Source organism: Populus trichocarpa, chromosome 17, assembly GCF_000002775.5.
Source record: "Populus trichocarpa isolate Nisqually-1 chromosome 17, P.trichocarpa_v4.1, whole genome shotgun sequence".
NCBI lineage: Eukaryota > Viridiplantae > Streptophyta > Magnoliopsida > Malpighiales > Salicaceae > Populus > Populus trichocarpa.
The window spans coordinates 1,476,106-1,487,069 of NC_037301.2; the positions used below are offsets into that span (position 1 = coordinate 1,476,106).

The window sequence follows — 10,964 nt, forward strand, 5'->3', positions numbered from 1 at the left end:
AGTATCTATGAGCTAAGAATGCAGAAAGGACGTTATCATCAAGACAGGTCTATGGTCTCACGGGGTATAATTCCCGCCGAGTTAAATAATAATTATTGCATTGAACAACAATCTCACTAGCAGAAACAAGTATAAAACAGGTGAACTTAAAATCGTTCAGCTAAGCAAATAAGAACTCTTAGAAAACATTCTGACCACCCATTCAGTGAAGAATCGAAGACGTGTTGGATTAACTTCAAATCCTCTGGACTGGTAGGTTTGCTCACTGTAAACGGACCAGCGAGATATTTAGACATTTGCTTCACAAGCGAGTCAGATCTCACATTTAAGGACACCAGAGAAGAAGCAGAAATCCCTTCCTTGCTCCTGCAAATATGGATGACAAGAACAAATTGAGAAAAATGAGCATCCCATAAAATGTCAACATTTTATCGAAATTGGTTTCATGTTCAGTGTCCTCCATTCAATTTCCGGTGACGAAAACTATAGTTACAACAAAACAATCACGTTCACATGTTGTCAACGCGTAAGACATACGCTAATACCTTAAAAAAACAATCCGGTTAAAGAAATTGATACTATAATTGATCAAAGTTGCACCACCAAGCTCAGGAAATGCAAATCAAATTTAGCTTTTGCTATTGTTTCAGCATCATGACCCTGTTAATAATCATTACAAGGGAAGTGTGTGACTTTGCAGCCAAATTTCATTAACAAATAATGGCAGGAAAAAAAAAACAGGAAAACAATGTTCAGAAATTTAGGGGGAAAATCATTTTGGAATCACCTGTCTCTAGAAAGTGAAGAACTCAATTGTTTTCAGGGCTTTCCAACCAGTCCTGTCCACATATTAAAGCCTGAAACCATTGAACGCAACTGCACCGCTGAAAGAAGACTTTGATACAGTAGCTGATATTGGAATCGCTAGGAAATCACGAGCCATTTTACCAAGTGTAGGAAATCTCGGAGAACTGACTCGCCACCAAGCTAATACATCTGAAACCTTATCCAGGTTTTCCAAAGGCTCTCCTAAATACCGATTAAGATCAAGTTTTTGTGAATCAACCACATCGCCATCGTCTTTCTGCTTGTGCCACTCACGGAATCCCAGGAACTTATCATCAGAATCTGGATCATGTGATGTCAGACAACTGGTGTCCTTAGAAGGTGATGCTAGATAACTTCATTCTCTTCGCCATTGAACAAACATATTTGTTTTTGCATCTCTCCGTCTAATTTTTTAACAACTTTTTAAGTGTTTGTGTAGATTTGAAGTTCCCTTCTTGCTATCCCCTTTATACTTGTTTTTGCATCCTTTACCTACACCATTTTCTTCTATAACCTTATCGAACCATTTTCACACTTCAGATACCTTTCGTCTTTATTATTAGCACATACGGTGAACATATTACCATCAGCATTTGGAGCAGGTTCAATTTTAGCATTGTTTTTACTAACTTTAGAACCTCGTTCCCTGAGTAATATTTCTTCTTTTGAAAACATTCTCAAGCTGTTACAAGTTTTCCGTAGAGTAAGCTTCAGGTTCCCAACCAAGTCTTGCTGCTCTGAACTCTCTTTCATGAGGATAAGGAGAAGGAACTCTAATATATAGTTATAATCAGCATCACTGCCCCTTAGCCAGATTGCAGCTGCAGCATTCCAATTATACTTTCGTGCGTGATGAGCAAGAGGATACTCGCTTACATGATTTTCCTTCACATCAGGCTCAAAGGAAGGAAGATATGTTATAAAGGCTCGTCCAGCAGCACCTTGCCAATTGTGCATAAATAGTTGCTCACAAGCATGCACAAAGTCTTGCATCTCCTCATCGGCATAACAAGATGTACGCTCTATGAAAAACACACATTTCCGGATCATCCTTGAATCACGTAATCTGACACGCAATTTTGAAATATCATCAACAGTTCCCCAGGTATAATCACAAGGAATCCATGTCAGAGCAAGTGGCAATTTTGTGTGTTTGGCATACAGCTCTGGTAACATTAGCGATTTCAGTTAACTCAGCTCTTTGATCCCTTGAAAAACACTGGGAAAAAAAATTCTATTACACAAAGCAGAAGACAACCTAATTTAGCATAGAAAAAACTGTAAGGTACTACTGATAAATACATCAGAACGAAGTCGAGGTTGTAAATTGGTCCGTAAATCCGCAGCCTTGAAACAGTTGGGCTTATACAGAGTTTATAACACCGTCAAACAAGACCAATGTCTCTTTGCGCATATAATTTAATGGCACAAATATTTTGGACTCAAGCTAATGCAGTTGTAATAGTGAATGCCTCATGAGCTCTAATTTAAAGCTTAAAGATTGTTTCACCTCAGAAACACTAGCAAATGCAAACATAGAGATCACAGAAAATGAAGCTAAGGGGAAAATTCACATTTTATGAGATTTCGAAAGTAAAAAAGACGATAACTTTGACTTCAAACTCGATATGCTAAGGAAAGCTACTTTCTTTCATCTCTTTCTTATTCTCCTAAATCCTGATAATAAATTGGGTAGTATTTTCATCGTTATCCAAAATCTGATTGAAAAAATATATGTAATGAAAACAAACCTGGAGAGCCTGGAAAACTTTTTCCGTCTCTAAATCAAAATCCTGTTTCTCCTCCATGGTCACAAGCTCCAGCACAGCACAGCAATACTTGGGTTGATCAGATTCAAAGACCTGAGGAAGGGCAATAATACCCCCTACTCCACAAGAGATGGCATCTGATAGGTATAAGCATTCATTCGGTCTGTAAATAACGTATATTTGAAGTCCATTCCGGAAATCCATGATTACATACCCCAACAAAAATGTCTGGACGGGAAAACAACGACTTCCTAAAGAATCTTCTAGCAACGATAACGCTTTTGTATTTCGACAATGTTTTTCTGGCAACAAGTCTTCTCACTCCTCAGATCTTCTTATCCATGGCTGGAAAGTGGAACGACGAGGAGTGGTGAAAGAATAAAGACTTGAAGGAGGTTGACTTTTCTCAAACTCCAACATTCGGTTGATGAGAAACTCCATCTCAAATAAAGGTCCGATTAATTTTTCTTGTTCAAATAATAATCATATATTCTTTTATGGGCCTTATCTATGGACTCAATTAGCCCAACATAGGCCCAATAAATCATTCTTAGACATGTGATACGGAGTGATTCATTTTAGACTTGTTAAATTATCAAATATTTAGGAATAATAAAACTAACTGGAAGTTACAAGTAGACTCATTGTTACCGTTGCGCTATAACTAGGCCACTGATAGATTACAAAGGAAGCATGAATTTAGTGCTTCGGGAACAACAGAGCCTCTGCATCCAAAAAAAAAAAAAAAAACTAGAAGAAGAGGAAGTGGAAGGAGGAGGAACAAAATTGCATGTATGTATGAATGTATAACATATACATACATACATACATGTATGTATGAATGTATATGCATATCTTAAAGGACCCGACACCCTTAAACATAAAACATAAAGGATAAAGTAATCATATTAGAATTTATACTTCTTTCAGAAAAAAAGAAAACATTTTATTCCTAAATAAAAAAATTAATGAAAAAAAAATTCAGGGGTAAAAATAAGAATAAAAAACTAGAAAGAGAGAAGAATAAACGGTCTTTTTTCTTTTCTTATTTTCTTCTCTCTTTTTTTAAAAAAACAAATTCTTCGTAAATGGCGACGGAGGACACCAAACTCCTCCTCCTTCTCCTCCTCCTCCTCTTCCTCCTATCTTCTTCGTCTTCACCATTCTCCGCGATCTCACTTTTCTTCTCCAGGTGCTCTCTCCGTACATTTGTACGTATTCGTACACGTACCTTCTTTCTCATACGAGTATATTTCTACGTTTATTTTTTCATGCGTACATACATTTTGATCGGATCATCCGATCATTGCTGCATGTCTATTCCATTTCGATCGACGTTTCTAATTTTCAGTTAATCTATTAATTTCATGTATTTTTTTATTTAAATTCGATGTTTTTTCATTATTAATCAAATTATTCAGTTAATGAGGGTTCATTAATTTTGATTTTGCAATTGCAGTTGTTGAGTTTGTCAGTTAATTACACGGCGATGATATTTAGGAAGGACTAAGAAATATAATTAGAGAGAGAGAGAAAAGGAGGATTTTTTTGGTGTAGATGTCTGGTGGAGAGAGAGAGGAGAAGCAATGGAAATGTGGAAAAGCGATATCGGTGGTGAATTTACAGAGAGTAGGAACAATGGTGAAGGATATGAGAGAGCCTTGTCTTTCTCAATCACCTATAAAGGTTGTTATAACTGTAAGATTTACTGCTCAAACGTTTTATTTCATAAGATTTCGTGTTATCGGTGAGGTTTTTTTTTTTTTTATCTTGATAGGGATTTTGTGCTGTTAATGTTGCAGGTAAGCAAAATGCTTAAGCCGGAGAAATGGGAGTCGACTTTTGATAGTAATGGAAAGGTTTCGGGTTTTCGGAAAGCACTCAAGTTGATAGTTTTGGGGGTATGCTGTCTCGTTGTTGCTATATTTTGCCCCCTTAAATTTATTTTCCAGTCCTTTGTTGAATAATGAGATGGTGCTGATTTGGTTCTAGACTGTAATTTTGGGTTTCATATCTCTATGAAGTAGGTTGGAATTTCTGTGTAGCTATATGACATCGTTTGCTGCGTGTTAGGGTGTGGATCCATCTATTAGGCCAGAAGTTTGGGAATTTCTACTTGGCTGTTATGCACTGGGAACCACTTCCGAGTCCCGGAGTCAGCTTAGGACAGCGAGGAGGTATTTACGGTTTTTCTTTTTCTTTTTTCTTTTTTTAACCACATTACCTGATGAACTGAATAAGGTCATTTTTAGTGATTTTCTATTTTCTGAAATGTGGAGGTAGTCTTAATGTTAGATTTTCTGTGTTATTGGCATTGTTTCAGTATTGTCTGATTCTTTCTTGTTATGGCTTTCATGCCAAACTATGAATGCCTGGGACCTGTCTATGGTTTTTTATCATCAGATTTTCATTTGGTTTGTGCTTTTATATATGGATTAAAAAAGAGAGAGAAGATTCTTTCTCGCCAGTCCATAAGATATTACAGAGGCATGCACTTCCCTACAAAATATTATTTTCAGGATTCAGCCTTAGTTATTAGATTGAGTTCAAAAGACTCCCCCTTTACACTGTTTTGTCAATTTTCCCCCCTATATCTTACTCTACCATAGTGCACTTGTGTTTTCCTCTCAAAGTGGTAGAAGGAAGCATTGTTGTTGAGCCCAGTTGCAGTTGTTTCATGCTCACCTTTCAGTCTTAATAGATACTGCCATGTGTTCTTCCATTTAAAAAGAGTTCTTTCGATCCTTTTACTGTCATCAATACTGGCTTGGACATGATCTAACAAGCTGCATCGGACCATCATTATAGAGTTTGCAGACAATGAAACACAATGCACATATGTATGCATATTAGCATAGTGAAAGCATCATTAACTCCATACCTTTCATCTTTTATTTCTCTCATCTTCTTTTTACTAAAACTATGACGTGTATATACCTTATTGATTGCTTTTTTTCAGTTTGCCGTACTTTGCATGACACAATGGTTAGCTTTTAATTTGATTTATCAACGATGTTTTTTTCTCGTGATGTGTATTTATCTGGGTTAAGCAAGTTATTTAAGTATTTTGGGCAAAGGAATCTGTTTTAGTTTTTTCAGTATCTTTAAATCCTCTTAGGAGCAACAACTTTATGAAATATTTTATGCAGGGAACGGTACAAAGACCTCATTGAACAATGTCAAACAATGCATTCAAGTATAGGAACCGGTGCCCTTGCATTTGTTGTGGGGTCCAAAGTTATGGATATGAGGACATCATCCAAGGATAATGGGTCAAGGGAAGCTACAGTCAAAAGTAGACGAACTTCTGTAGATGCTATTAACATATTAGAGAATTATAGTAATTGGAATAATAACTGTACAGATACAGCATGCACATGTGCCAGGGAAAGTTCTAGTGATTCTGCTGGGCTTGTCAGTGTGAGGGGAAGCTCAGATAGTGCAGCATGTGATTCTTGTTTTATACCTTCTTCAGGCCCGCTCAATAGTGGTTCCTCAAAAGGAGGTGGAGAGGCTTATGGATCAGAGTATGTAGCAGAGAGTTATTTTGATTTTCCTCCTTTACCTGTCACTGATTTGTTTGACAAGAGAGAAGATAAGAAAGAAAGTTGTGTGCATGATGACAGACCACCTACACAAAGAAAATTGAGATTTGAAGATGACAGGATGCACAGTTTTCAAATTAATAATAATGTAGATTTAATTATGGAATCCCTTGGGGAACCATCTAACCATACTTCATCTCAGAAGAAATCTGAAATTGAATTAGTTCACCAAGAGGACCATGTACCGGTATTACAGTCCAACAATCTGGGTTATGAGAAAGGAATAGTGAACAAATTGAGAATAGTGGATGTTCCTGACACACCATTGTTAAATGCAACATCCAATGGAGGGGCTGCTGGTGTGGGCAGTGTGTCCGAATGGCTCTGGACATTGCATCGAATAGGTACCTTAGTTACAAATTTGCAGTTTCATTTTGAAAGAGAAGCTCTGAATGTATCTCAAGAATTTTAATATTATTGCAATTTCTTTGATCTGACAACCTTTTCTTCTTTTTCAGTTGTTGATGTTGTAAGAACAGATACGCATCTTGAATTCTATGAGGATAAGAGAAATTTAGCTAGGATGTCTGATATCCTTGCTGTCTATGCATGGGTTAATCCAGCTACTGGTTATTGTCAAGGTTGTTCTGTTATAAATTTGGTTTTGTAGGTGAACCCGTAGTTATGTTCAAATTTATTAAATTTCTATTCTATCTGAAAATCTAAGCATGAAGCTTGCATGTTTCATTTGGTTATCTGGTTTTAGGCATGAGCGATCTGCTGTCTCCTTTTGTTGTTCTCTTTGAGGACAATGCTGATGCATTTTGGTGCTTTGAGATGCTTCTACGGAGAATGGTAATAGGAACTTTGGCAAAAAATGTAGCTGGATAATTTGATGTTCCTCTCTAACATGTGTTTTCCCCACTATCCAGCGAGAAAATTTTCAGATGGAAGGACCAACTGGAGTCATGAAGCAGTTGCAAGCATTGTGGCATATCTTGGAACTCACAGACAAGGAAATGTTTGCACACCTATCACGTATAGGTGCTGAAAGCCTCCATTTTGCATTCCGGATGTTGATGGTTCTCTTCCGCCGAGAGTTATCTTTTAGTGAAGCTCTTCGGATGTGGGAGGTTTGTTCAGTTGCTCTGCACCGAATGCAATAAACTGTAAAGTATATGATGTTGTCTTCATACCATGAAAACAACTAGCTTGAACAGTTTGCTCAGTTGATTATGGTATAACATGAGTACTTTGTAATTGGAGGCCTACCGTTACTTGTCTTCCCAGGTGGTTGTGTATCCTTAGGTAATCTGTCAAGATTGTTGGGTGATTTCCTGAAATCTGTTTGTTCCCTTCTTAAGGGAATGTGATATCTCTACCTTTTATGGCTGATTTTCTTAGTGGTTGCCTTCTACCTGCTCCCTTGAGGAAACCCAATTTTTAAAATATGGAAGATCCGGTGGCATTTTATTGCATTGCATTGCTGCAGCGAATATTGAAAGGAAGAATTTATATAGAAATCTACATAGTTTTCGTTTAGCAAATTCAAGCTATTGTTGTTGATGTCGATGTGTTGCTTTGTAGCACTGGAAAGAAAAGGTCTGTCCGCAGAACAATGTGGTTGTTCACTGAGCTAGACAACATCAGAACAAAGCTGATATTGCTATTATTGTTTGTATCAGGCATTGCTGAAGCTAGAAATATAGAATGAATCAATTTTATGAAAGGTGGAGGGCAATGCACTTAACTGATAAGTGTGTCTGAGTTTATATAAGCCCAAGGGATGTTCCTTAGTCAAGTACAGTTTGATGAACATGGTTTCTTTTCTTCTCTTTGTTCTTTTTTTTTAATCAGCATGAACATGGTTTCTTTAAAGCATCATGTCTTTAGAAGCATCATGAACTCAAATGGGAGGTTATAACTTTATTGCATTATCTCAGGAAGTTGAAATTGATCTGACTTTTGTGTAATCATCTTTAATGCAGATGATGTGGGCTGCTGATTTTGATGAATCTGTCGTGTGTGATTTAGAGGAGAATTGTCTGGAGGCACTGGTGCTCAATCTTCCAAGGGATTCTGGAGGAGATATAAGAGAGGAAAGCGTTGAAAATAGTGATGGTAGTTCAAGAGATGGTTCACAATCAAAGCATGGACATGTTGAGCACTCTTCGTCTGACAACACTGGAATAAAGTCTGCATCAACTTATCACTTTTGTGGTTTCACAAGGAATTTTTGGTCAAGAAATTACCACGTGCAGATTAACACCAACATGATCTCATCAACTAAGAATGGGGATGATGAATTACCTGTTTTCTGTGTTGCGGTTATTCTCATCATGAACCGTCAAAAAATAATAAAAGAAACTCGTTCGATTGATGATATGATAAAGGCAGGTGTATTATATTGTAGTACTATTATACTGTCTTCATATAATTAATATTCTTTTGATAGCTTTGTGGCAATTAATTATTATCTTTCTTTTTTTATGCTGCCAATTATTGCACCATCTACTTTACCTTGTCTAGTTCTATGGACGATGTTAATTGATAAAACATTTTTTTCCCTTTCCTCGTCTCTCCTGAAGTAACCCGTGGATTAAATGAGCAAGTTAGAGCAGCTCATCTCTAGCTTAACTGAGTGTATGCTTGGGTATTCTTCTTGCTCAAGATCTCAAGAAAGGAACAGTTAGTGAACTTGAAGATGAGGTGGTTTCGTTCTGTTTGTGCTCTTGGAATAACAGCACTACTGTCTGGTATACTTGATTGTGGGTTCTTGTAAAATTGCTGGGTATTTTTTACCATTGAGTTGAGTCTGATGCATTAAACTGAAGATCCATGTCAAATGGATCCTCATCAATGTACACTGAAAAAAATTGTGTTATTTAATGACAGGAATTTCTTTTGTCTGGTTTCATTCTTTTACTCATTTAATTGACATGTTTATTTAAATGATTGCAGATTTTCAATGATAGGCTGCTCAGTATACATGTTAAAAGATGCATAAGCGCAGCAATTAAACTGCGGAAGAAATATTTTTACAAGGTTAGGTGCTCATTGATTAATTTCTCCTGAATGAAACAGTGATCCTGTTTTTCCTTTTCCTGTAATAGCATCTGTTAAATTAATGTCTAGTTCTGTGATATATCTTCCTTTCATGCTACCTTTCTTAAAACTGAATTCTTGTTTGAATCAGCTGATGAAAAGCAAGACCCATGGAGTCCAGAATGGTGAATAGTACTGCCTTTTTTAGTATAGATTTCACTGACAGAAGCACCATGTTGGCACTTGGAGATGGTAGCAGTAGTCTGGGATGCTGAGTTTGAGCATGGCTCAACAACATTTTGTTACTTGGATCATTTATGATGGAGTTGTTTAAAGAAAAGTGCTGTTGCCATTCAAAGATATTGTTCAGTTGATTGTACTTTCATTATCAAAAGGTGCCAGCAAGATCAACTTTGGTGCATCCAGGTTCTTATTAACTGCTATGATACTTCTCACAGGTTAGGTGAACGGATTTTTTCTTTCTTCTTTTCCATAGATCATTATACCATATATTTAGAGAGCATGTTATTGTAAAAAAAAAAAAAGTTGTTAGAGAGGGATCAAATTGTGTGTTGTCAATTTTGATTTCCTTGTTCTTTTTTCAAATGGAGTTTAAAATGAAAACTAAAAATTATTGAAAGTGACCAACAATTGCAATTGCCTAAATGCAATTGACGAGTTCTTAAACTTGAGCTGGAGTTGTGTAATTAAATGTGTGGAAAGATTTTTTTTTTTTTTTCAGGCACTTATTTGTATCCTCAATCCTTGACACAACAATATCATTTAATTGAAAATATTTTTATGATGACAAATCAACCTTTGTCAATATCACAGCTCTTAGGTTTTATAGACTTTTGCCATTATTTATGCATCGTCAATTCGGCGTATCTCTCCTGCATTTCTTGTTAGCTTTATTACCTTGTAATGGAATGTAGCATAGCATGGAAGAAGATTTATTCCCTGTTTGATATTTGCCTTCCAAGGGGTTGGGCAAAATTTGATTTTTTTTTTACTTAAAATTAATTTTTTTTATGTTTTTTGGATTGTTTTGATGTGTTAATATAAAAAAAAATTAAAAAAAATAAAAATATTATTTTGATGTATTTTCAAGTGAAAAGCGTTTGAAAAATAACCGCAACTAGACTTTTCAACACCTTTTTTTGCCTTTGGCGACATGGTCGACAATGGCAGGTTGGATAAATTTGATAAATAAACTTTATACCATCATAATTAATTATGATGTACAGATTTAGTCTATGATGTAAGAATTAAGTCACGGTCTGAGTGCATCAGGCTATTCACATGCCCTAATATGTGTGTGTTCAACATTCCTCCATGCCATAATGCTATTAAGCAATGAAGGAGACGTTATTAGTAAGCAACGTGCCTGCGTGTGATTTCTGCCTTGGCTTTAGGGTTTCCAATTCTACAAGTCACAAGTTTCTCTGATTTAATTTATTTATTTTAATTAGATATCCAAAGTGTCGTTAAAATTTATGCGGGGGAGTGTGGGAGACCATACCGACATGAAGTTAGTAATTACAAGTGTTGGATTTTGTCGCGACCTAGGCAATAGGCATCTGTTGTCTGAACAGATGTACGGACACGAATCTCCATTGTCTGTAATTAACGGAAAGTTATCAAAACGAATCTGTTAATTATTGGAGATTCCATATTCATGTAACCAATCAGGTTTTTATGTTATAAAACTGGAGGTAGGTAGGTTGTGGGCTCATGATTTCAATGACATGGGGATCGTGATTTCTCTCTCACAAAC

General features: G+C 36.3%; 2 protein-coding genes across 9 annotated transcripts in view; one reads left to right on the forward strand and one right to left on the reverse strand.

The window, feature by feature from the left end:
- The window catches only part of LOC18110756 (zinc finger BED domain-containing protein RICESLEEPER 1), a 48,995-nt gene extending 46,190 nt beyond the window's left edge, over positions 1 to 2,805 (reverse strand). For both annotated transcript variants that reach the window (XR_008057757.1, XM_052448537.1), the window contains exon 1: positions 2,580 to 2,805. Coding sequence is in view for 1 of the 2 variants with exons in the window: in XM_052448537.1 (XP_052304497.1) it covers positions 2,580 to 2,801 (222 nt within the window). In the remaining variant the exon portion in view is untranslated. The remainder of the gene's footprint in view (positions 1 to 2,579) is intronic.
- Positions 2,806 to 3,627: 822 nt separating this feature from the next.
- LOC18106848 (uncharacterized) lies at positions 3,628 to 9,999 on the forward strand. 7 transcript variants are annotated; one of them, XM_006372738.3, is made up of 11 exons: positions 3,628 to 3,789; positions 4,057 to 4,295; positions 4,400 to 4,498; positions 4,671 to 4,774; positions 5,747 to 6,546; positions 6,661 to 6,783; positions 6,909 to 6,997; positions 7,075 to 7,275; positions 8,131 to 8,535; positions 9,104 to 9,187; positions 9,339 to 9,999. In XM_006372738.3, the coding sequence occupies exons 2-11, from the start codon at positions 4,155 to 4,157 to the stop codon at positions 9,378 to 9,380; spliced, it is 2,088 nt and encodes a 695-aa protein (XP_006372800.3). In that variant the 5' UTR covers positions 3,628 to 3,789; positions 4,057 to 4,154; the 3' UTR covers positions 9,381 to 9,999. The 7 variants fall into 7 exon arrangements, 6 of the variants coding, with proteins under 6 accessions (XP_006372800.3, XP_006372799.3, XP_052304727.1 ...); XM_006372737.3 differs by having other exon boundaries at positions 4,057 to 4,283; XM_052448766.1 differs by having other exon boundaries at positions 3,654 to 3,808.
- Positions 10,000 to 10,964: the final 965 nt, after the last annotated feature.